This window comes from Scardinius erythrophthalmus (assembly GCF_964197995.2).
Source record: "Scardinius erythrophthalmus genome assembly, chromosome: 19".
In the NCBI taxonomy this organism is placed as follows: domain Eukaryota; kingdom Metazoa; phylum Chordata; class Actinopteri; order Cypriniformes; family Leuciscidae; genus Scardinius; species Scardinius erythrophthalmus.
Window position 1 is genome coordinate 33,973,110 of NC_138239.1, and position 27,755 is coordinate 34,000,864.

Sequence of the window (27,755 nt, forward strand, 5' to 3'; positions counted from 1 at the left end):
TGTTGACTGCAAAGATGAAGATGACGATGCTGACTCGTCAGTCCTGCAGTGTAGTGAACGCACGCCTATAGAGAGAAATGCACCTTTCATTTGCACAAAGTAAAGTGTAGTGTTTTGAGAGTAGGATCAAGTTTGGAGAGAGATATATCCCTGGTGAATTATTCTAATATAAATAAGTTAATATCGCCAAAATGTCAAAAAGACAGTCAAGCATATTTTTCATTTTCCTTATCCACGAGTAAAGCTGGTAGTGTTTCTGATCAAAAGAGATCCCGAAGATGGAACTGCTAATAATAATCAGGATAGCAGGAGACACGAGTAACGGGAATTAGATTAGTCAGAATCAGAAATTGCTGTAATGGAAAAGGCAACGACGTTGTCCGTGAGAGAATATCACTGATGAACTGAATGATTTTTGGCCTCAACATAGCTATACATGACAGAATAACACACTAGGCTGTAGTTAAGCATGTGCAGAAACTTCCCGTCAGTCTTTATGACGTCATTTTATGTTCCGGGAAAAACTTAAGCTGTATGGTCGGTGTCGGTTACAGTGCGTTTTTTGCTGTTTTTGATCCCGCAATTCTTTATTTACAAATGGTTTGTGCCAACCTTGGGTGAAAGGCACCATGAAAGTTTTCCATTATTGCTAGATTCTGCCCAAACACTGGGCAGAAAATGTATCCTTTTAAAGGAAAAGCCCACTTTGGGAGATTTATTCTCTTGATCTGGCAACCCCAAGCAGGAAAGATAGTGGAGACTAGTTACCAATGCATGATAATGGAAATGTCTAAATAAAAAAAAAAAAAAGCATTTTCAGGACAAATAATCAGCTGGGAAAATATTGCAACGATTATTTTTAATTAATCGAGAGAAGCAAAAAACGTTATCACGATAAAAATAAGATTAATCACGCAGCCCTAGCAGTTTTGCATACAGCTGCATCATAACAAAATGTAAAAAAAAAAAAAAAAAAAAATGAAGAAGTCTGAATACTGTGAGTGGAGGATGATGTAGATGTGCATGAAAGGGACATGTCAGGCTCCGATGGTTTTTTGACATTCATCCCACTGGAGCAGTTTCTCACACACACACACACACACACACACACACGCACACACACACACGCACGCACACACACGCACACACACACACGCACACACACACGCACACACACACGCCTTACTGCTCACTTTCACTGTTGTACTTTCTTATGTTTATTTGGATGTTTGTGTTATGGCTGCATGATTATTTGAAACAAAAATAAAATTATCTTTCATCAATGTGAGCAGAGACGGTCCTGAAACGCCTGAATGCATTTCCCACAAATTACAGACAAAACAAAATGTGTCTTTAGTAGTTAATACTATATATTCTTTGTTTTTACTCTTTAGTAAAGTGCACATGAGGTTTACACCAAAACTAGAATAACGTTTTCTCCCAGCCTCATTTCATGCTTTCAGAAGAGAGATCAAAAGACAGTTTATATATTTTCCTTACTTGTGTTTGAATGTTTTGAAAGCTTCAAATGAAATCATATAGACATCAGTGGGATAATTACAAACCTCCAGTGCTCCAGCTCAATGATGATTAGGTTTGGGTACGATCACATTTTAACCAGTACCTGAAATTCTTTTTTTGGTACTTTAGGCATGTTTACCTCAATAACTGTAAAGAAACTGTAAGTTATTTATAGAAGTCATTTATATATTATGCCAGAGCTGCCTTGGTCGCTGTCTGCCATTGTCTGTGATGTTTGAATATTCATAAAAACAACAATTTTAATAATTTTTTTAAAACATTTTTTTTGTTTTCCACAAATTCTGTGTAGGGCTGCATGATATTGAAGAAAAATGCGAAATGCGATAACTCATTAAATAATGTGATATTCGAAATGCGATACGATAATGCTTAAAGTGTGCAAAATGAACTTAAATTACCTTTAAAATATATTTAAAATTAAATAACCTACATACGTGTTTCACATTATTTTTGTGATAAGAAAACATCCCTGCAACTTCTGAAAGTGAACCGCAGTGTTTTACTGTATCATAAGAAGTGTTATTTTAACATCAGTGTAAACCACGCTGGTTTAGGGTTTCAGGTTATCCTATCAAAACACTGCTTAGTTTTCATTGTACGGATTAAATATATCCTGATTCTTATTAAAGCTACAAAAGTTATTCAGCCAAGAGCAGTGAGTGATTTTCTCTTTGTCTTTTATTCATGACCCCAGTTATTATTGCAAGCCGTTGTGATATGCATATCACGATATATACATTTGCGATATTTCGATAATTTCGATATATTGTGCAGCCCTAATTCTGTGTTATGTATTTTCTGGTAATCAGATGAAGACATAAAACATTGATTTAACCTATCTTTTAATCATATGCAACTTTTTTTTGTCAAACAACATGCTGCACAACTGAGGTTTATACTGTTAAAATCACACAGAGAAGCAGAACATCAGAGTTCAGGTTCATTTTATTGTAATTCCTTATTTACATACACACAGAAGCAAAATACCGTTCCTCACCATGCGTATTGTAGTGCACTAAAAGATACATACAAAAATACACTAAGTCAGAATAAGTTAAATCTCTTACAAAAAAACATCAACATTCCACTCGTACAGTTTAGCATAACCTAACATATAACAACATATTTACACACTCAAAAATTTACAGCAGCATAAGACAGTTAGTTTAATGTCCTTTAATAAAGTGCTTTAATAAGAAAACACCTTGACAGATGACTAGCTGTCAACATGTTATAACAATGGTAAGGAGGTACAATGGGATTGAATGTTAATGTGTGTGTGTGTGTGTGTGTGTGTGTGTGTGTGCGTGTGTGTGTGTGTGTGTGTGTGTGTGTGTGTGTGATGGGGGAGGGAAAGTTTGTTTACCATCCTGATTACTTGTGGAAAAAGCTATTCTGCATTATGCTGGATCTGCAGCAGATGCTCCTGTACCTTTTCCCGGATGGCTGTCTCAAGTGAAGGATTCGTATTAAAATAGTCTTGCATTTAAATGCGTTCTCAGTTATGAAATTTGGCACCGATTGATTTAATGTGAATCGGTACTCAGAGTTCGGTACCCAACCCTAATGAAGACTCAGATTGATCATTGACTAATTCTGTGGTCTTATTTAAGCTCACTGCATTTACAGCCAACATTTGGGAAGGAAAATGTATTTATTTATTTATTTTTTGCTGATTCTGTTTCTGCAAAAAATGGTTTATGATTGTCATCTCGTGTTACTGCTAAGAGCCCTACATGCTAACAGAGCACAATTTCTTCAATCTAACAGAAGCAGTAAATGCAGAGTATATAGTTTTTGTGGTACATGTCCAAGTTCATATAGCTATTCAGGTTTTAATAAGATCAGTTGTGCACCCTAAATGGCTACCATGGGGTCAAAGTCGGATTGTTTCCCATTGTCACGCTCATGTACTGCTTTAAGTGTCACATACTGTATGTAATTATTTTTTTATTGTTACATCGTGTTACATAATTTTTGTTTTTTTCCAGTGCAACATTTATGTATGGGTCATTGGGCAAATGCTGTGGATTGAGTTTAACTTGAATTAAACCTGGAACATTCTGTCAAGACAATCAGGAAATGCTGCTTACATGGCCATTTCTTTTTAACAGCGCTGTCAACAATAGGATTATATCTGCCTGACTGTTACTGATTGAGGGAAGATGAAGTGACCTTTAGGACAGTCCCATTCACATCTCAAAGGCATGTTGACATCTTTTCGACATCCAACTGTCATTACATATTAGCAAAGTCCCTTTATAATAATAATAATAATTCATTACGTTTATATAGCGCTTTTCTCTGCACTCAAAGCACTTTACATAGAAGGGGGGGGGGGGGGATCTCCTCAACCACCACCAATGGTTTTAAGACGAGTAATTTCACCCGGCGGCCATCTTTGAAACACCTCTCGGGCAGATGTTTTATTTCAGTCATGCAAGTGCAGTTATAATTAAATTTCATATTTTAAATCGCGAATGAAATCTGACAATAAGTGTCTTATGAATGTGGTTTCTTATGTTAAAATAGCGTTAAAAAAAGCAAAATTCACTGTTTCTATTGCAAACGGAGCTTCTGACGGCAGCTGCAGTGACATGATGACTTTATCAATCATTGATTGGTTCTTTTTAGAGATGCACCGATGTATAGACCAATAAACGGTATCGGCCGATAAACGCTATTATTTTCACTAAAAACAGCCAATTATCAGGGCCGATTATATCCTGTCAATGTCTGTCCTGCAACTCATACTGGCCCTCATTTATCAATCTTGCGTAGAAACGGGCGTATATATTGGCGTAAGATTATGCTTACACTCCTCTCATCGCCTGATTTATGAAGCTGTGCGTACCTTTGAAATCCAGGTGTACGCAATACCTGCCCTTGATAAATGCCGCGGCTGAAAACGATCGTCATTAGAATAACACGCCCCTATATATTCAAGTCTCCGCTCCCCCCACGCCCTCATTTTACGCCATGGACACACGGAAGACGGCAAAGAAGAGAAACTTCTTTGAGAAAGAGAAAGCGAACAAAATTGATTTCTAGATTTTTATTATTAATCACGCTTATTGTTATTTAGAAGAAGAATGTCGTTATTATTATTATTTGTATTATTATTATTATTATTATTTAAAAGAAGAAAATGTCATTTTTATTATTTTGTCAGTCTGAATAATTTTTTTGGTCATTGAAAGCCTTTCATTACTAAACCCAGTCCGTGCACACCTGCCGGGCCTAACCCTGGCCTAACCATCGTTTCAAAGAATAGTAGCCTACAACGGCGAGCGCGTCGAGTATAAACGCCTCGTCCGTTTGGGGAGGTGCGCGCGCCTTCTGCGGAGACTCGCACTGCGGAGCCAGGCGAAAGTATAAACAAGGCTTGAAACGTCAGGTAAAGCGCACAGGCTCGCAACTTAAGGAATACATATGCCTACAAATCAAATGCTTTGGTAAAATCACACAAATTAAACATTGAAGTCCATGTTGCACAAAAATAAACACTTAAGTTTATAATTACTATGTTGTTGTTTTTTTACAGTGGGTCATAATATAACATATCTTTTAGTTTGTCAGTGCGTTTTGTGGTGTTAGGAATTGTTTTTCTGCACATTCCTGCACTCAAAACGTGCGTACACCACCTCCTGAGCTGGCGTAGGATTTGAGCGTGCCGTACGCCAACGTCCATATTGATAAATCTCAAAGTCACCGTGGTTTTGGGTGTACGCCAGGTGTACGCTGGAAATTTGGTGTACGCACTTTTGATAAATGAGGGCCACTGTGTGTGAAGAAAATCTCTCGTGTTTAATTTAGGGCAAGTTAATGCGTCAATAACGCATTAACAGTTTAGAAACAGCTGCATAAAAGCATGCTCTATTTAACCCTATGAATCACTCATAGTTCAAGCCAGGGTTGCCAGATCTGCAGTTGTTGCAGTTTTTCCCCAATACTAAACATTATTTGTAGTGCGCCTCTCATTCAATAATCGCAAATAGCTCTGTGCTTTATTACTTCTATAAAGAAACAAAGTGTCATCTTTCACATTCTGTCCATTTTATCACGGAATTCAAACAATAAATGGCGTTAAATGTGTTAACTCTTAAATGTGACGTGACAGATCGTTGTGCGCAAGTCTTTTCTTTCACTTTAATACAAATTATATCTAGAAAAACATGTATGAACATCAGAAGGTATGTTGAAAGATACAGTACAACTTACCAAAATCCGTATCATGTCTCATGTAATCACTCAATCTGTGCTTCAACCACGGAAATATGCCAGTTAAACAGCTTGTGAACAATATCACTTAATGTTGCATTTACCTCAGGAAAGTCATCCATCTGATAATCAGCTATGAAAAAAACACTAAAGAGAAGCTTATTTACTGTTAATTATATATGTATGTTTGAACAAATTTGCCATGAAGACAAGTGCTTATGAAAACTATTTGGGTGTAATTATTATATCTGAAAGTAAAAAGCAGTTTAATATACCTCTGTTGTTAATTGCAACCAATATTATAGTGTGCCAAATGAGAAATGTAATATCGGTGCATCTCTAGTTCTTTTATTTAGAAGGCGAGACTTATTCCGTCGTATTGCACGTTCTCCCGTTCATAGTAATATGAGTGCACCGTCTTTCTAAAGTCTTTGTTATTGGCGATCACTCTCCATCACATGCTCAGGCAAACCCCAGGTTTTGTCAATAAGTCAGTGTGTATTCTTGGGCAGCAGGAAGAGGCCTGGTTGAAAAGCAGAGCATGTGAGCGGCTGTGATAAGAGACACGCCTGTGCCGTTATTGCTGCTCTTCTGCCCTGATCTCTGTGTCAACTCTTTCATGAGCGCACTACTGTAATACACATCTGAACACACACCAGATATGGATATGGTTCAGGGTTATTATAGTTTTGCATTTTTCATTAGTTTTTATTTTTATTTCGTTTTGACTTTTTGTTTTCAAATTCAGTTTAGTTTTAATTAGTTTTTAAAGTGGGTTTGCTAGTTTAGTCTAGTTTTTATTTTTTGAAAATGCTTAGTTTTAGTTTAGTTTTTATTAGTTTTAGTGTTAGTTTTAGTCTTTTTTTTGTAATTTGGGTTATTTGTCAGGGGAAAGATTAAAAAAAGTCAGAAAAAGTATTGTGTAATAATAAAAACATAATACAATTTTAGAAAAAAATTCACACCCCATTGAAATTCCTTTACCTCTTACAAAATCCACACGCTGTACCAAAAATCTACACATCTTCTATACAGAATTCACACCCTATACAAATACCACAGCTGTACAATTTTCACACCCTATACTAAATTTACCCTATGGGGAGAGTCGGGTGATTTGTGCCAGGGGGGAAGTAGTTCCACCCTTGTTTCTGGAAAACCATAGAAGAAATTGGTCATGTGACCATATCATTTTGAAAAGCAATCACTTTTACTCGTCCTCCAAAGAAGAGAGACACATGGCATGAGAGTTAAGCATATTTTAGTGCAAAAAACTGTTTTTTCCCTTTCAAAGTAAAATTTCTATGATTAAGGTTTTTTGATTGTAGTGTCTGAACAATTATAGACAAGTCTGAAAACATTTCACACATGTTTTAGTGCTTTAGTAGGCTACACAATGAGTCTATACAGTTAGCATGATGTTAGCTCTCAACTGCTGTATCATGCTAGTTTTTCAAACTTGTGGGTCTGGGGTGATTTGTGCCAAAGGGCGTGGGTTAAGTTGTGCCAGATCCAGACCACCTAGACCTACATACTCACAGGGGATAATCTTGAGAAGTGAGGAGATGGGCATGCCTCATCAGTGTTTGACTTAGGCCTGCCTGCTATTTGTTTAATTTAGCTAACACTGATTTCAGTTTTCAGTTTGCACTATGTTAATAAAGAGAAGTTTTATTCAGTTTTTAAGAGGCTACGTCACAATAGGATGTTTAGAAATTAGCCTAGTAACTTTATTCTTATATGTTACATAATTGACAGACAGCGCTATGTCAACAGGCATCTATTGCCAAAGCCCTTTTGCCTGAAATGAGTCACAAATATCATATATTGTGTTGCTATGGTGCTCTAAATGGTTGCTAGGGCGTAGCTTGATAGCATCACAATGATCCTGAGAGACTGATTGGTCGTCTGAGTAAAATGAGCCCCGCCCCCTTGTCTCTATGACACTGTGATCCAGAGTTATGTTCAATACAAAATCCCTATGCAATTGACCATAGTAGGAAAAACGCATGCTATGGTATTCCAGGGTGACAATATCTAAATAAACCTTAAATGAGTAATTTTGTATTGAATTTATCTTGCTTTCATATAGCATTACAGTTCATAACATTAAAATGTTCTGTTTTACTTCAGAAATCACTGGCACAATTTACCCCCAATGTATTCCCCCAAAGGCACAACTTCCCCCGCACCAGGGGCAAGTTGTGCCATGAGACCACTTTTTCCCCAAAAGCTATATTTCTGAAACAATTTATTTCAGATCCAAAGTTATTGTTCTCAGGGATGCACCACATCCTGAAATATATGTACATCGTTAAGTTGAAGGAATTACTGCCATGGCCTCACTTTAAAGTCACTTTGAGTAAAAACTGGCACAACTCACCCCACTTTCCCTAAAGTCAATAGCCTACTCATCTGGATTGAAGCAGCAAACATTAAGTGTAAAAGTAAAAAAATGACATAACATTATTTAATATTTGAATCAAAGCTTATATAGTGTTTTGACATCGACAACCACAACCAAAAAGTGCATTTTACCTCAAACTTGCGACTAGTTAACTTTCTAAAAAAGGCGCAATCGCTTCTCGGGTCGACATTAACACACTGACAAAATTATATTCAGAATTTAAAATATTTTGATACCACTTTTTAATGTGTGATTGTAAGGTGTTCACGAGATAGAGATACTAACCTTTAGCGAAATTGCTTTCAACGTCGAACGAACGTAAGTTATGACTATAACTATGGATCTATGAGACCGAACGATGACCGTCACCACGGTCTTACCTTGAATGACGCCATTCCTCCGCCTATCCTCGAGACCTAATATCAACAATGTCAGGTGACTGACCTTAGGGGTTGGCTATATAACATCCAGGTGAACCAACCACTTCCTCTTGCCTGGAACGCCCAGTTCGTCCCGAGTGACAAGGGATGGTGACGGTCATCGTTCGGTCTCATAGATCCATAGTTATAGTCATAACTTACGATCTATTTCGACCTCACTCAGACCGTCACCACGGTCTTACCTTGGATGACTTATATCACCAGGGTCACGAGGGACTAGCATATTTTCCCTCCCCTGTTTACTTAGCGACAGATAAAACAGCAGACCCCAAAGAATTTGGATTTGCAACATTAATCCTATAAAATCTTGTAAACGTGCATGGGCTGCTTCAAGAGGCTGCAGCACAGATGTCTGAGAGCGGTACCCCCTTCAGTGCCGCCCAGGAAGTGGCCATGCTCCTGGTAGAGTGAGCAACCAGATCACCAGGGATAGGTAGATTTCGGTTGACATAAGCTTGTGAAATTGTATCCACTATCCAATGAGATAATCGTTGCTTAGACACAGGTTTGCCTGCACACCTCTTGTCAAAACATACAAATAGTTGTGTGTGTGACTGTCGTAACTGATGAGTACGGTCAATATATGTGTGCAATGCTCTAATAGGACATAGAGAAAAATGATCCAGCTCTTCACCTGAACAAAGGGGATCCGGATGGAAAGCATCAAGCTCAATTACCTGATTTATTGTGCTAGGTTTAAGGACCTTGGGTAGAAATGATGGGTTTGGCCAGAGAAAAACCCCTGTTTTTTCTGCCTTCCATCTCAAACAGTCTTCACTGACTGATAAAGAGTGCAATTCACCAACTCTCTTAGCTGAACATATCGCCAGTAGGAATACTGTTTTCCATGTCAAGAACTTGAGATCTGCTTGCTCCAAAGGTTCAAAAGGTGCCTTGGCTAGTGAGTGTAAGACAATAGAAAGGTCCCAAGCAGGTGATCTCATAATTCTCCCTGGTCGCAAACGTTTTGCACCCTTGAGAAATTGAGACACCAAAGGGTGTTTACCAATATTTGCACCATCCACTAACACATGAAAGTGTGAGATGGCTGCAATGTAGACTTTTATGGTACTCACTGATTTCTCAGAATCCATCAATGTTTGAAGAAACCGAAGAACCAAACTGGTGTCACACTTGGCCGGATCTAGTTTTTGGTCTTGACACCATTCTGAGAAAATTCGCCACTTGCTAGCGTAGTTACTCCAAGTAGACGGTGCCTTAGAACTACCTATTGTCCTTAACACACCTTCATCCAAGTCTACAGAGAGGGACTGAGCAAGGGCCATACCCATAGTTGAAGTGTCTCTGGACTTGGGTGCCAGATTTGGCCTTCCGCTTGAGAGAGGAGATCTGCTCTCCTCGGTAACTGCCAAGGGTAACCTTGGACCAAACGTACAAGGTTTGGAAACCAATGTTTCTTTGGCCATCTCGGGGCCACAAGTAAAACCTTGTGACGGCCCAAAGCTACCCTGTTGAGCACAAGGTGGATCAAGGGTAGGGGAGGAAAAGCGTACAACAATTCTTCCGGCCATTCTTGAGATAGTGCATCGATCCCCAAGGGGCCTCCCTGGCTGTTCAGAGAATACCATAGATCGCAATGAGTTGTCTCTGTGGTTGCAAACAAATCGACCTTTGCCATACCAAAATGTCTCCATATTAATCTCACCACTTCGGGATGAAGACGCCACTCTCCCGGGAGAGGCCCAGTTCGAGACAGTAGGTCTGCTGCGCTGTTTGCTACTCCCGGTATGTATACTGCTCTGAGTGATGAGAGCTTCGGAAACGCCCAAGAAAGTAGTTCCTTTGTCACCTGGAGACACCGCAGTGATCTGGTGCCACCCTGGTGATTGATGTGGTACACTGCAGACATGTTGTCCGTTCTCACCAAAACGTGTTTGTTCTGCAACAACGGAAGAAAAGCCCTCAGGGAGAGATGGACTGCCCTGAGTTCCAGCACGTTGATGTGCTCTGTGGTCCAGGGGAATTTCCAGTGTCCCCTGATGGACCTGCCTTCCCAGACTGCTCCCCACCCTGTTAGAGAGGCATCTGTCGTTATCACAGACCGCCTCGCTGGGATGTTGCCTAGAGCAACCCCTTTTGATGGTAATGTCTTCCAATGGTGTAGCATTTGGATACACCTTCGTGTAACCTTTATCTTTACATGTCTGTGAAATTTGGGATGTAAGTGAAAGTTGTTCAACCAACGCTGTAGCGGACGGGCTCTGAGAAGGCCGAGTGGGACCACAGTTGCTGCTGCTGCAATCATGCCCAACAATCGCTGAAATTGAATTAATTTCATTCTCTTGTTCAGACGGAATGACTGAGTTAGATTGACCAACTGTACCCTTCTCTGGGGTGATAAAGTTGCAGTCATCAGTTGGGAATCTAGCGAAATTCCCACAAACACGGTCTGTTGTCTGGGACTTAGATTGCTCTTTTCCCAGTTCACTTTGAACCCGAGAGACTGTACATGTTGAAGCACCATTTCTGTGTCCTTCATGACTTGACTGCGAGGAGCACAGATTAGCCAGTCGTCCAGGTATGATAGAATTTTCAGACCTGCACACTGAAGAGGACGAAGGGCTGCTGAAACCACCCTGGTGAAGACCCTTGGAGACAGAGACAGGCCAAATGGAAGGACACTGAACTGATAAACTCGATCTTGAAAGGCAAAGCGAAGAAACGGGCGGTGATCCTGACAGATGCGTATGTGGAAATAGGCATCCTTTAAGTCTATGGAAGTGAACCATTCTCCCAGTTCTATGGATTCCAGAATTTGTGTTGTAGTCAGCATTTTGAAAGGCAATATCTTTATGAATTTGTTCAGGTTTCGTAAGTCCAGAATGGGTCGAAGTCCCCCATCCTTCTTTGGCACTAGGAAATACTTCGAATAGAACCCAGTGCGCTGTTTGCTGGTGCTTATCTGTACAATCGCTTTTTTTTGAAGTAAGACCGTGATCTCGTTGGCCAAAATTTGTGCCTGGACTGGGTCTCTGACTATGGTCATATGAACCCCTGAAAAAGTAGGAGGACGCCGCCGGAACTGTATCCTGTATCCTATCTTGATGGTGTCTAGAACCCAAGGATCTGATGTTACCTTCTCCCAACTGTCCAGGCACAGTTGGGAGCATTCTCCGACGACTCCGAGACTGCTATGCCTGGCCTCCCCGGGGTTTGAAACCCCTGGAAGTACGCCTCTTAAGTGGTCCTCCCCTGACTGGATTATGAGCCTGGTCGGTTTGGGGAGCCTGGTAAAAAGGTCTGGTTCCTCGATCATGAAACTGGTAACCCCTAGATCGTCCTCTGCCATACCCCCAATTTTCTGAACGAGGAAAGTGTGGGGGCTGAAAAGAATGAGCAGCCCTATGGCCATACTTGGTAGGGCCACCAAATGTTTGCTGAACTGACTCCCTTCTGCGTCTTGCCTGATCAGCCGTATCCAGTAAAGCCTGTGAATCAGTGTGAAATATCCGACCTGGAACTACTGGCATATTAGTCAGATCTTTCCTAATAGCGTCAGGTAAAGATGTCTGAGCCAACCAGATTTGTCTTCTAGCCAAAATTGCTGAAGACATAGATGCCCCTATGTCCCTGGTAAGCTGTGAGTGTGTGATGAGTGCTGTGTCGATCAAACTCATCACATCACGCTCTTCTTTATTAACGACTTTTCTTAAAGCAGCCAAAACTATTGCTAAAGCATTTCCTGAACGGGCTGCCCGAGTAGCTGCGTTATATGCTTGGCTCATTAGCCGGTCTGTCTTTTGGCACTCCTTACCGGGACAACGAGGATTGTCAGTAACCTTATCAGGTCCCAAAGCAGTTAAAGCTGCGATCTCTCGCTCCACTGATGGCATGTTCCCCATACCACTCTCAGGGGGGTAATCCAACTTAACAAACCGTCTACAACCTGCATTAAACTGGGGTGCGGCTTTTGGATTATTCCAGGATTTCCTCAGCATCTGGGAATAATCCTCAGCTACAGGAATTGACACAGTAGGCTGTGCAGGGGAAATACTCGCCCATACACCTTGTGTGGGGGCTGGAGCTGGAGCTTCTCCCTGAGCATCAAGGCCCAGGATTCTTGCTGCACTTAAAATGCGTGAAAGAACATCAGAATGCAGGCTTCCTTCTGAAACCTCAGACCTGGATTCATCTTCCTCGTTTTCATCTGCATTCTCCTCACTACCATAAAGGGAGTTATTTGCATGCAGTGACACGGCATCCGCATAATCATCCCTCTCTTCCTGATGTGATGTTAACTCATCTCCAGGAGAAGGTGCAGCCCGGAATGCAGATGGCTGTGGGCTTACTGAAGAATTACATGTTTCAAGCTTATCAGCTAAGTTACGTAATGCTGCCAAGATTTGCAACTGAGTGTCATCCTTGGGCTCTTGAACTACCGTGGGCCTCTCCCGTTTATCCGGAGGCATGTCAGAACCTGAAGACCTGATGGGCTCATCAGGCTTCTTGCGTTTATGAGAGGAACTATTGGGAATAATTTGTTTATTGCCACCAGTTAGAAACTTTGCTCTTTGCACTCTTTCCTGCAAAGATAACTCTATTGCAGCTGCACAAGGATTTTCGATATCGTCTAAGACATGTTGCATACCCAAACAAGAGGGACATTCGCGATGCCCATCTCTTGGGTGTATGCTAGTTTGGCAAAAACGACATTTTGAGTGACTCATGACAACAAGCCAGATCACTCATATAATAATGGTCTATGAAAAATAACAATTATCAAAAGATTAACTGTAATGAATCACAGTATTTTGACTAATTCTTGAAGTTGAACTGCAAGATTCCCAAATAACTCAGCATTTAATTGAAACAAAAACAATAATGCCGTAAACAAATAGATTGTGACGAATCACAGATCATTAATCAAATCAAAACACTTCCTTAATCTGTAATTCTTCAAAAAACAAAACAAAAACAAAAATCTGCCTGGTATTAGTTAAATACAATTAACCAGGTACAATTAATATAAAGACTGTGACGAATCACTCTTCATATTCATCTTTCAAAATAAGTCTGCGAACAGAACCACTTGAAAATCATAGAAAATTATCCATCATTCAACGTGCGCACACGCAGTAAATGGAAAAAACTCTCGTCTGCTGCGAACAGCCGACCTGAGAACAATCAACAAATACCTGTAAACAAACAGAAAAATAAAGAAATACTCACCGACGTGCGTTCCAACGACGCGTCGAGATATTTTAAATGAGGAGAAAAAAACACTGCAATCCTACAGGGACGTGAAGCACCTGCACGAAAACGTAACGGATTGAAACAAATCTCTCCTGTAATCAAAACAATACGCTCTACCGCGTCGGTCTCAGATGAGGCGAGAAAGGCAAGAGGAAGTGGTTGGTTCACCTGGATGTTATATAGCCAACCCCTAAGGTCAGTCACCTGACATTGTTGATATTAGGTCTCGAGGATAGGCGGAGGAATGGCGTCATTCAAGGTAAGACCGTGGTGACGGTCTGAGTGAGGTCGAAATAGATCACTCGTTCTCATGGAGACGCGGTGTGCACGGCGGGGAGGGGCTGTGTGTGTGTGTGTGTGTGTGTGTGTGTGTGTGTGTGTGTGTGTGTGTGTGTGTGTGTGTGTGTGTGTGTGTGTGTGTGTGTGTGTGTGTGTGTGTGTGTGTGTGTGTGTGTGTGTGTGTGTGTGTGTGTGTGTGTGTGTGTGCGCGCGCGCGCATGTGAGAGACGCATGAGTGACAGAGACGGAGGGAGAGCAGGGAAAGGAAATGCAGCTGAACGAATACGCTGCGTGTTTTAAATAGCGTTAAAAATGAAAGACCTTGACAAAGACGAAAACTAAGGACATTTACTCTATAATTTTATTTTATTTTAGTTAGTTTTGCCAAACACACATTACAGTTTTAGTTAGTTATCGTTTTTTTGTAATGCCTCGTTTTTATTTTTATTTCAGTTAACGACAATGTTTTGTCCCACCTAGTTTTCGTTTTTTCGTTAGTTTTCGTTAACGATTATAACCTTGATATGGTTGTGGTTTAATGGCCGTTAATGAGAGTAAGTCCAAAGATGTATAATCGTTCTAAATTTCTAAAGGTGCAGCTTGCGATTTCTGAGAAACACTGTTGATATCTCAAATCAACCCAAACGAACACACACTCCCTTTATTGCTCTGCCTCTAAAATGCACAAACATCCAATCCATGAGATAATGTCTCATTATCATAGCAGAAGTGAAGCAAAAGTATGCTTCGCAAAAAAATAAAGTGAAGATGACAAATGACCGATGAACATAAACATGCATACACGAGTGCACAAGCTGGTTGTTGGTTGCCAGCAGCACACCAGCTCCAGACACACAATGACACTCAAAATTGTTCTTTTACTATAGCTAACATTATAACAACAGCATATATTGGGTCTGTGAAACATAGCCAAACCAATGTTACTCACGTATGGGGCAGAAACAATGCAACCTTTGCTTCCATTTTCAGGCCTTCTCGCTCCCCGACAGATTTTTTTTCTATATGGGTTTGCAGTGTCTGATGCATGAGTAGAAGAAATCAAACACATTTGCTGAACTTGCAATTCACAGCGGTTGAGATGCACTGTAAAAAATATGTTTCGAAGTTGTAAATAAAACAGATTAGAAAATACTATTTTAGTCTTTTCTACTAAAATATGTCATGTTTAATTCAATGTTTCTTGCCGTTTCTTTTCAATTATTGGTAAAATTTATAGCAATTTCTGAGTGAAAATTGGGTTACACTTTATTTTAAGGTGTCATTGTTACAGTGTAATTATATATTTAAGTACTGAGTAATATTAATCAACTACATGTACGTACTATAGGGTTAGGGTAGCATTAGGGTTTGGTTGAGGGTTAGTTGCATGTAATTATGCATAATTTACTGTTATTACTATGGTAAGTACATGTAACATATGTACTGTAACAAGGACACTGTAAAATAAAGTGTTACCAAAAATAGTTTCAAGGTAAATCCTACACACTATTTTCAGGATAGAATTAGTTTCTTAACGTCAATAAACAACAATAATAACAAGGTTTTTCCTGGGTCAAGAATGGTCTTCGGTGGTGGCAGACCAACACTTCATCCACACACACAGTACTAAGTACCTTACCCAGCCAATCAATAAATCCAAAATAAATGCGAATAATCGCATAAAAGTTTGTATTATTAACTTATCCCATTTATTCATGAAATAATAAAAGAATCACTATCAGGACAGATCATAAAACAAAGTGCTTAGAACTATTTTTTATTTGAAAATCTGAAAATTTAAATGTAAAAAGTGACTGATTTGAAAAGTGAACAACAATGTAACATTACACATTACATAGAAAAGTGTCAGGTCTATTATTTTGCATTTACACTCCAAGACTTAACTCAGATCATTTGACATACAGTATCAGATTGTTTTGCTCAATCCATTGCTTTGATTATCAGTGTCTATTGGATTCAATTGCACATTTAAATATGGTTGTCAATCCAGAAATTTTGCAATATGTAGTTAGCAGCAAGCAAAATATATACTGAAAGCATATACTGTAATACAAATTACAACGTGATGTACACAAAGCTGCGCTCTTGCAAAAACTCCCGTTATGATCAATGAAGCTGTGCAATGAATCTCTTATTGCCGTTGTGTTTATAACTGACGAGAGTGCAGAACTGGCGCTGAACAGAAACTCTGCTGTTTCGAGCAGTATTGAGTGGATCTGATGGCCATTGTGCACATGCTAAACAGATATGTCTTTGATTGGGTACAAAGCTTAACACTGCAAAAACACGTTGGAAATATAAACTTAATTAAACTTTATATTACCAGCTAAATCTATGTGAATGTATTAAAAATATTTAATATATTTCCCCATCATGCAGACTAAAGCGAGGCCCATACGACTGAATTTAAAGTCAATATTTGCCATGAGTCCTGAGAGTATAATATCTCTCTCTCTCTCTCTCTCTCTCTCTCTCTCTCTCTCTCTCTCTCTCTCTCTCTCTCTCTCTCTCTCTCTCTCTCTCTCTCTCTCTCTCTGAAACACAAAAGTAATACACAGACAAAGTCTGTGTGAGGAGAAAGGCAGAAAAGTTTAAATCCATCTTCCAGTGCCAGATTATAATGTGCAAGTAATTACTCTTCGGCCTGTAGATCCAGTCTAATGACAGATCTAAAGTATCCATCCTGATTTTACATCTTGTCATTATTTAGGATGTCTACTTGCCTTAATCAGATGTGGATTTTCCCTGGGCTAGCCCACCCATCACAATGGCATTCAGCTTTTATAGCTTTTTATGGTAATATCAGTGCCAGAGATGTCATTTACATTTAGATTTTCATATTTTTTTTCTCAGGAATTGTTAATATTCGGTGGGCAGTTGCCTAAGATACAGTGTGTAAGCACCACTGGCCCTGTGTAACGACTACATCCACATTTGTGTTCCCGCAGCTCTGTCAGTCCGGCTCCAGGCAAAATATTATTTCAGCCATCAAATCCATTCCTTGTCATCATCTATCATCTGTCCCTACTGCTATTAAAAATCAGGCCAGTGCCACTACTACAAATTGGTTGCAAATGCCAGTTCCCCTGGAGCAGCTTTGGGCTGCTTTAATGGTTTTGTTTAGGAAAGAGGAAAGAGCAGTGCTCAACGCTAAAGAGTTTTTTCTAAATCCAAATGTTTTGTTGTCATTATTGTTATTTTTCTTGGTTGAATTTTTTTACTTGCCCTGCAAAAATTTTACTGGGCCCACCCCAAAAATGTAAAACATAAAATGAAATCTTTATTATTTTTGTAGTTTTTGACCCATGTATTGTAATAAATAGGTTTATGACACCAAATTTCAGATACCAGTAAAATGTCACAATTCTCAATTCCAATGTCGATCGAGACCACTGCAAAAAATACTAGGCCAACTAATATGAATTTCAAACATTATTAAAGACAAGTAAACAGTCAGTAATAACATAAGATAATCAAATTGCAATAACATAAATAAATACTATGGAACAAAGATATAAATATGCAAAAACTCAACTCGTGAGTCATATTAAATACAGTGTATTGCGCAGAATCTGCGCATATCTGGCTTGCTTGAACACACACATCACTAAACAAATAACGGCACACTTGTTCATTTGCATTGAAGCAATAGCGAAGATTAAAAAGCATCTGGTTAACAGAAAAGACATTGTTATTTCCCAACAATCCTAATTTTTTTTATGTTCTTTGTACTGAATTGATCTGTCCACCTAAAGCACATTTTTGGTGATGAGGATAAAAGAGGAAGGGAGGAGAATGTTAGATGACAGGATTTTGTTTGAATAAGAAATGAATGTATGAAATCCAAATTTTATAATATATATACATGTGTGTGTGTGTGTGTGTGTGTGTGTGGGTGTGTGTAAGCTGTGATGTAGTTTATTTCTTTTTTCCCTTTTTTGGGGGGGCTAGTAGAAGATCTGAATGGCCGGTAAGTTAAAAATTTAGTAGCCAAATTGGCCGGTGAGTGAAAAAGTTCATTTCAGACCCTGGTGGTAACGATATATCGTCACGCCGCCTAGCCCTTACTCCAGCATACCAGTGTTTTCAGATCATCCAAACTACTTTTTGCAGTGCTAAAATCATAATCACGATTAAAGTATGATTAATCATGCAGCCCTATTGCATTATACCGTAGGCCTATATCTGTTTAATGCTATGACTGTGTTACTCCATTAAAGGTGAGCGCAATTTATGTTCAGATTGCTTGTATGTTGCATTGACTTTATTAAACAAGATAGTAAAAGTGATAAACGAGTCACAAATGTTTGGTTTCACACATTTGCAGATGACTAGACTAGGACTTACAAACTTACAGGGATACACAGGAGAAAGAAACAACCAACCTAACAATGCAAGACAGGGGACTAACTGAAACCGAGGGCTTATATAGACACAGAAAACAAAGGGAGAAACTAACTAGACACACCTGAACTAAGGGCTCTAATCAAATCTGTAACTATAGAAACTAACAGGTGGGGGAACGAAGGGAACAGAACTAATGATCAAACCAGAAGCAATTACAAACATGACAAAACAAACTCAAACCGTGACAGCCATAGTCTGAACCAGTTGATTTTACGATCTCATGAAAGCTTTTGTGTCGGGATGAAATCTACTAACAGTCAACATCTATATGCATGTCTCTAAATGTTTTGGTCAGCATTTAATCATATCATATATAACTGCAGTGTCATCTGGACTTCTTGTGTATTATTTTGTGATTTTTGTCTAATTCTTTATTTTTGATTATTTTCTCCACAGATATTATTGACAGGAATGAACTGAGGACGTTTTTTGAAATCAACTGCTCACAGATTTATTTTATCTTCTATGAAAATTTCATTACACTGGAAAGCAACTTAAAGCAAAAAGGTAAGACATGTTTGTCTGCTTTCTGGAGCTTAAAATGCAATGGCTGAGTCATTAGCCAAGTTTCCATCCACTTTTTTGCGCTGTTTTGTTATCGACAAAGTGTATATGCGTTAAAAAAAAAAAGATTGCGAAATTTACTGTCTCCGGCCTGTTTCCATCCAATTGGCCTTTTACCGATTAAAATGGTGTGCGTAATGACATCATCCCTAAAAAAAAGCATTGTTGCATAAGTTTTGTTGTATCGCTAAAAATCTGCCCTCAAGTCGTTTCCATTGTAGGCTATCTTTTGCATTATTATTATTTTTTTTTTAAATGCAGAGTAATAAGACAATTGGAATTCGCCAGTTTACTGCTTAATATTTTCACGGATAATAAGCCTATTAATTTGGAAATATTAGGAAATCAGAAGTTCACGTCGAAGTGGGACTGCCGGTCTGACTGGACTGCATGTAACCTTTATGTGACGAAGCCCATTTGGACACAGGGCAACTCATTTGTCATGTAGCCTATGCAAAATTTAAGGGTTCATAATAAAGGTTGGCAGTACAGTGAAATGTTCGGTCATATAGCAACAATATTTAATGTGAGCCTTGAATATGCGGTCAAGTGAGTTGCGGATTGATGTGGCCGAGAACATATTCAGATCATTCAAACTGTTATTCTAGCTGGTTTCAAAGTTTAGTAACATCAAATCGATCAAAAACATCATATACCCCACATAACCCACTTTATTTTTCTAATTTATTTGAGATAAAAATACATTAGGCTATATTAATAAATGGTATTTATAAAATTGTGCACTGTATAGGCTAATTCTGTCATGTCTGTCACCACATTTATGTGTCTTAAAGCACTTTTTATTGACAAAAGGTGTTTCTAAATAATTTTTTCGCGATATTTGAAGTATCGACCTCTAATTTAAGCGCTAAAGTTACTTTTTACAAAGTAAAAGTGTGTTGACATTTGCAAAAAAATTTTCGATAATTGGCGTTTCCATCTGCTATATAGGTAAACATTTTGATGCTCTAAACCTTTTTACGCAAAAAAAAAAAAAAAACCTTGGATGGAAACCTATTTTCATGTGTCTGCCAGTGGATCAGATCAGGGGAGATGTGTTTATAACTCTCTTGGCTGCCCTTGGTCTATAGTTTACAGAATTAGCGGAGAGAGATTTTTTTTTTCTTAAGAACAGTTATATATACTTGAAATATTTCCAAATATCAGAATATCTAAATAAATCAAGCACTTGTGTGCAAATGAATCAAATGCATGTGTTTCTATGTGCATGTAAATACAATTCATTAAAAAAAATTACCCAAAAAGAGTTTGCTCTTATAAAGGTTATATCTTTTCCATAAAACTGCTGCTATCCCTTCAGTTTTAATGACTGCAAAAGTGATCAAAATCAAAATATAGTTGGAGCCTACAGTTAAATATCTAATATCTGCTGATAAATATGCAATATCATCCATTACTGATTTAAATGATTGAATATCATCCGTTACTGATTTATTTAAAACAAGAAATCATCAATCAGCTAATTACTGATAAGGTCTTGATAAATATATATATATATATATATATATATATATATATATATATATATATATATATATATATATATATATACAGTGCTATGCATAAGTTTAGACACCCATGCTAAAGTTGACTAAAAAGAGGAATAAAAAATCATCTTTTGGAAATTGAACTTAATGCCTTAAAGGGATAGTTCACCCAAAAATGAAAATTCTGTCATCATTTACTCACCCTCAAGTTGTTCCAAACCTGTATGAGTTTCTATGTTCTGCTGAACACAAAGGAAGATATTTGGAAGAATGTTTGTAATCAACAGATCTCGGTCCCCATTGACTTCCATAGTAGGAAAAAAATATACTATGGTAGTCAATGGGGACCGAGATCTGTTTGATTACAAACATTCTTCCAAATATCTTCCTTTGTGTTCAGCAGAACATAGAAACTCATACAGGTTTGGAACAACTTGAGGGTGAGTAAATGATGACAGAATTTTCATTTTTGGGTGAACTATCCCTTTAATTAAAAAAATTAGGAAAAATCCAATTGTGCTTCTATTGTAGGGCGTTCCCAATCAGTCTCATACTGTATAGCTTAAAGGCTCTATTTCAGTTTCATGCTACATTAGTAGGTAGCTTGGATAAAAAGGCAGCTCACAAAAGTTGAAAAAGAGCTGTTGAATAATGCATGATTCTTCCAGAAAAAAAAAAAAAAGATTCAGTCCATCACTTCCTCAGCTTGACGTAACAGCCGTGCTTCGCTGTTGCCTGTATGCCCCCTCGTGTGAAGTTAATGAGGCTTTTGTTTCTGTTGAATCCCATCTCTGACCAAAGTGTTTTTTTCTGCACTGTATTCAGTGAAGGTCACCTGTCTTTCATGCTGAAACACAATTCTGCAGCAGAAGTATTTGTTTGAAACGTACACCTCTTTATTTCCCTGAGGAGAGTGGTGTTGTGATTCAGCTGAGCAGTTTTTAACTTAGTAACTTTTTGGACAGGAATAATAATCTTGGAACACAGATTTGCGGTGCTGATATAACAACTACATTAACCTTCTTAAGAGCTTAAGATTCAGTATCACCCTCAAGATGAACAAACTCCAAACCCTAACTCTGTCCTGGGCCAAAAATGGTCTTCGTGGTGGCGTACGAACACGGTCATCCACACACACAGTACAGAGTGCTTTACCCTTGTGACCTGCGAGCCTAGTACTGACAATAAATCCAAAATATATGCAAAGAAACAGTTTTTACTATTAACTTATCCTATTTATTCATTAAAATTAAAAAGGATCAGGACAGATCATAAAACAAAGTGCTTAGTATTAGTTTATATTTAAAAATCTGTAAATTTACATATACAGACTCACTGAGTAACTGATTTGAAAAGTTAGTAATAAAATGAACAGTTACACATTACAAAGAAAAAAGTGGCAGAGCTGCTATTTTTTTGCATTTACACGGCAATACTTAGTTTTTCTTTGTGAGCTTTGGTTAGATGTGGCTGAAATTCTACTTAACACACAACTGTAAGCCTGCATGAAGAGGTTCTTGAGACTCCAGAGACACCAGCAGCTTCAAATACCCATTCGCTGCTCAACAGTTGCTTCTTTATAGCTGTCCTTTTAATACTTTTCTTTTTTCTTTTGACAGAAACTTTCCTTAATAAGCCTTTATCTGACCGAGTTCTCTTGTGCTGTAAATTACTCACAAATTGTATGATAGTTCGATAATCTCCATTCAGTTTTCAATATTAGTTGTTTTCATTCCTTTTGCATAACATTGAACCATTTCATATGTTTGATTATACCATCTGAATGCCCAAAATTGATCGGATGAATGCATGTTTAAACCGCTTATTGGACCTGGAAGTTACTCGCCATTCTAAACTAATTGGTGCTGTATTGAAACGCATACAGTAGCTTGCAAATCATGCGCAGATCGCACGCACACACAATCATTTAGTAGCTCAGAAATGTATTGTCAACACTGTTCTGTGATTTATCAATAAAATAGCTTAGAAACTGAAAAGTTCTAACATATATTTCTTAGTAACTAAAACCCACAGCTTCACTATTAGTAGAGAGACACTGCTAGGTAGAACGAATTCACGCGCAATCACTCTCTCATTATTGCAGTCATATAAATGTAATCTTTACTGTGCTACTTTATCTGTGTCTGATTTACAACAAGCAGAATTCTGTGAGAAATATAATGACCCAAAGACAAAAGAACTGATAAAAAATAAGCTGTTATGTAGGAGCAATAGTCTTGTAGGCAGCACTGTGTCATATGCCGTAGCTGTGCACAAGGCAACCCGCGTTCAATCCCTAATGTATGATCATCACACGATCATCATTTTCATGACTGATCATCTGTGTCACTGTCACTTTAGAGCACTCGGGTACTCATGCCGATCCCTAATTCATTGAAGGTCAACATGTTGTGAACAACAAGAATGAATCTGAAATTAATTATTACTAATTATTTTGCTTTTCTTTCAGGGAACAAATCTCAACGGGAGGAGCTGGACTCCATCCTCTTTATTTTTGAAGTAAGTCTTTTCAGCATGCACCTTTAGCATGCACTTCATTAGTGTTTAGTGTTGTTTGTTGCTGTTGAGTATCTTTTGGTATCTCTGGATCTGTTGATGTTTGCTTCACCTGCAGCTCTAAGGAGGTTTTGCATAGATGCTGGTTTTCTTCACAGAGCAGGTTTTTCCACTCTCTCTCTTGCTTTTCCTGGAGGTGCCGTCCTCCCTGTGTTTTTCCCGCGTGGTTGAAAAGTAGACTCTAGTTTGCAATACAAATAGGCAGGCAGGGCATTCTCTGGTTTCATTGCTCAGGGAGTTGAACAGTCTTTCTTTTTTAGGAAAAATAGAGTCTCGGTGTGAGAAAAGAGTTTGCGTTGCATAAACAGACATTGACTTGAAAGGTCACCCTGGGGAAATGCCTTTAATATGTTTAATCAGAATAAGTCACATTTTCACATTTATTTGTATGTGAATGTTTCTACATTACAATTTAGAATAATCTGTTACAATAGGTGACTGTGTCAAATTAATGTCCACTTATAAAAAATGTACAGTTCTAATACAAATCATGTAGTTAGCTAATATCATGTATTCATTTTGGCAGAAATAATGATCTCATTAAAGAAATTATTACCAATTCATAATGATTACAAATATAGAAAATGGTGGTGCATATATAGAAAAGGCAGTGGTGCATGTTGATTCAGAGTTGGCATCATCTGAAGTCCTCACAGGGGGGTTAGCGTCACCTCTTCTCAGGTGTTGGGCATCTGAAGTCTTCATAAGAGGCTGGATCCAAACTGGAGCTGACATACTCTCTAGTTACCTTGGGATGGGACAGATGGAAAATAATTAGCATAGCTGCTGTTCATAATATTTCAAGCAAAAGATAATCATGTGCATTTGATCTGATATAACTGGAGTACAAGGCTATGAGGTGATGTGAAGGTTGAGTATGGTAACCTATACTCGCAATTTGTCCTCTGCATTTAACCCATTCACACACCCGGAGCAGTGGGCAGCCATTATGCGATTAGGGGTTAGTCATTTCCTCAGTCATTTCCTGCCGGTTCTGGAATCAATCCAGCAACCTTTGGGTTACTACTCGGACTCGCTAACCATTAGGCCACAACTGCCCTAATGTGAATGCTTGGTTAAAGAGATGTGTCTTTAATCTAGATTTAAACTGGGAGAGTGTGTCTAATTCTCCAACATTATCAGGAAGCTGTTCCTGAGTTTAGGAGTCAAATGTGAAAACGCTCTCCCTCCTTTTGTGGACTTTCTAGGTACTAATGTTCTAGGTACTAACAAGCGCATGATGGATTGTTAGATCAGTTAGGCTAAATACACAGGAGCTGAACCGTTTAGGGCCTTATAGGTCAGTAGCAATAGTTTGTAATCGATACGGAACTTAATAGGTAATCAGTGTAAAGATGATCAAATTGGTGTTATATGATCATATTTTCTTGAACTGATAAGAACTCTAGCTGCTTCATCTTGAGGATGCAGGACAAACCCCTACTAGTTCATTACAGTAATCCAGTCTAAATGTCATGAATGCTTTTCTGCATCAGAAACTGATAGCATGTTCTGTAGCTTAGTGATATTTCTGAGGTGGAAGAAGGCTGTTTTTGTAACATTTGAAATGCAATTATTGAAAGACAAGTTTCTGTCTAATAACACCCAGGTCTTAAACTTTAGAGGATGAAATAACAATAGCCTACATCCTTCTACCAAATTGTATTCCTGAAGATTCTGTGTACAGGGTTTTGGTCCAATAAGTAATATCTCAATCTGAATTTAATAAAAAAATGTATTATCAAAATTTTAACACGCTTGGTCAACTTGGATAATTTAGAGATTTGATCTGGTCGTGATGAAATATACAGTATAACTGAGTATCATTGTCATAACTAATTCTGTTTTCTTAATTATATAACAAAGGGGGGTAGCATGTATATTGAAAATAGCAGGGGGCCTAAAACAGTGTGGCACTCCATAATTTCCTGACATTAACTTAGATAATTATATAGTATATAGATTTATATTAAATCTATATATTATTAACAATACTATTGTTTATTAACAATAACAATTGTATCCCCATTTATATTAACAATACTGAATAACCACCATTACCTTAATATATCAGTCTTTCTACTCTTTGAGGCAAGTTGGTTACACCCCAGAGCTGCTATTGTATGTAGGCAAAATGAATAGATCATGTGTACAATACTTGAATAGGGAAACTATCAGAACCTGTCTAACATGTTTCAGGTCAGTAATAAAATATGACAGCAATAGTATCATAAACCTTTTCCAGTCTTTGTCCAGTGTCTGTGCTATTTCTCTCTTGGAGTTATGACTGCTAAAATGTCTTGTGGCTTTCTCCTAACCTCCTTGCACAAGTAGTCATCAACATGGACGTTATTGCTGTGGTCTCTAGTTGTTGTTCCATCTTCTTTGTTTCTTCTTTGATTGTGAAACAACAGTCAGGGCCTGTGTTGCCAAATTGTAGACTAGGGGTGTAATGGTTCAAATTGCTCACGGTTCAGTTTGTATCATGGTTTTAGGGTCACGGTTTCGGTACGGTTCGGTATGTGATATGTTCATGGAAAAAAGGACTTCTGTCACTTAAAAAAAAAAAGAAAATAAGAACAAATAATCTAACTACAAGCAACAGCACAAATGAATACAAAAGAGCAAAGATACTAATAAAATAAACAGTGCTTTTCAGGTTTTTCAGGTAGGGCTGACATTAGTTTTCAGCTACAGAACTTGAATAAAGTAATCTTGGACACTTATCAAGACGGGCATGTTGGCATTAGGGATGGGCACGAGTACGTACGCGACAGCGACGATCAATCATGAAAACGATGATCGCCCAAAAAAAAAAAAAAAAAATTAATCTCTTTTTCTGATTGGTTATTGCGGCATTTCGGTGCAGTTCCTGAGGTCTGATTTGTTAGCGTTAGACAGCACGCCTTCCAGACTGGCGAAATAAAGTGAAACTGGATTTGAAAACGCGCACTGCAGTGAATCACTTTGATCATGAATTGCAGTTTAGTGCAAGATGTGCAGCGCCAATCTATCATAGCCTAACATTATAATGAGAACACGATTGTAATAGAATTTTGTAAATTCTTTGTGCATCATCAGAGTAGCACGGTCACGTGCACATTTGCGTCTTTTTGTGCAGATGTAAGTTGTAAGATTACTTTTATCTTGTCTATCTGATTAATCTCAAATAAGAAACGTTTGGCTTTGAGTTTAATAACCAGCTAGCAAAACGCTGCAGTTTACCGACCGTTAATTCACTCTTCAGTTTCAGCTCAAATGGAATGTCCGACATTATTGACTATGATTGGGTTATTTGAGACGGTCATATTCCTTTTAGATCGACTTGATAGGAAAACATAATTGATGATATTAATAATGCAGCCGTGTTATTTTTTTTTCACATTTTTTATTTAAAGTTGTTTCTTGTTATGGCTTCGAAAATGCGCAATGATGACTATAATCACTTTCTATCATGAAAAATAAAAATTAAGTGCAATATGTGCAGCGTCAGTATAGCATTATAATGAGAACAGGATCATGATAGAACTATAGACTGTAAAAAAAAAACTAGGCTAGTTCACATGCGCATTCACGTCCTTTTGTGTAGATGCAAGTTGTAATATTACTTTCATGTTATAGGATATCTGATTATTAATCTAGGATGTGTCATAGAAGGGGTTTCAGTACTCTTCAGCTTTACCTCAAGCAGCTATTCCTTTTAGATGTTTCTTTTTCGATAATCTAGCAGTTCTTTTTTTCTATTCATACATTCATGTTTTCATAGACATGTTTTCATGTCATATTTTTATTTGTCAACATGAATTGTCATAATAACAGTCTTAAAATATTTTAATTTTAATGACGGACACGCCACGCCCACGCCCTCGAATGTTTAAATTGGCAAGGCTTAAATAAGTTTAGTTTGTGCTGTTCAGGTCTCACCTGCGCTCGCGTGTTATCAAAACCTCAAAACCTCGTCATGTTCGAGCATACGGCAGCACTCTCATTAAACAAAGTTTTCAAAGAGTGACCGTTTTGTCCACGTTTTTTGTTTTTATCGCTTCTGTAATGTATAGACCCCTTTTGCGGCGACGTCACAATTACGTCACGGCGCTAGCTGGAGGCAAAACAAAAGGGAAAACTGGAGGCGGCCAATACAAACCAGCACAGATTCGGCTACATAATAAGGAGCTTAAATTATTATTTTTATTATTAAATGTCATCTTGTTGTGTTGTTGGGTGCAAGAATCGATGAAAAATGAGTATGCTGTATCTGGAATTTTTATTTCTAGAAAATATTCATATCATTAAAATTGCACCGTAATGTCACTCTTTACATTGTCGTCTTCTTGGCGCTGGCTAGGCAGAACTGCGGATCATACCACACAAGTCTTTATATGACCATTCAGCACATAGTTATATTATAGGCATCTAAATATATTTATATGTCCTCAGTTTCTCTTTACCCTCGGTTTCTCTATCGGGGAGGTGTAGAAGTCAGGCCACTCAACCGGAGGTAGCGTTAACGTTAATCCTGTCAGATTGTCCATCCATTGACTGAGTGTGTACGGGTCAGCCAATCTGGTTCCGTCC

The 27,755-nt window shown here is 38.2% G+C and overlaps 1 protein-coding gene across 7 annotated transcripts in view; it reads left to right on the top strand.

Moving 5' to 3' along the window:
* ralgapa2 (Ral GTPase activating protein catalytic subunit alpha 2) overlaps window positions 1-27,755 on the top strand; it is a 202,258-nt gene that overhangs the window by 15,873 nt on the left and 158,630 nt on the right. For all 7 annotated transcript variants that reach the window (XM_081347448.1, XM_081347450.1, XM_081347453.1 and 4 more), the window contains exons 2-3: window positions 18,928-19,038; window positions 23,074-23,123. In XM_081347448.1, coding sequence (XP_081203574.1) covers window positions 18,928-19,038; window positions 23,074-23,123 — 161 coding nt within the window. The remainder of the gene's footprint in view (window positions 1-18,927; window positions 19,039-23,073; window positions 23,124-27,755) is intronic.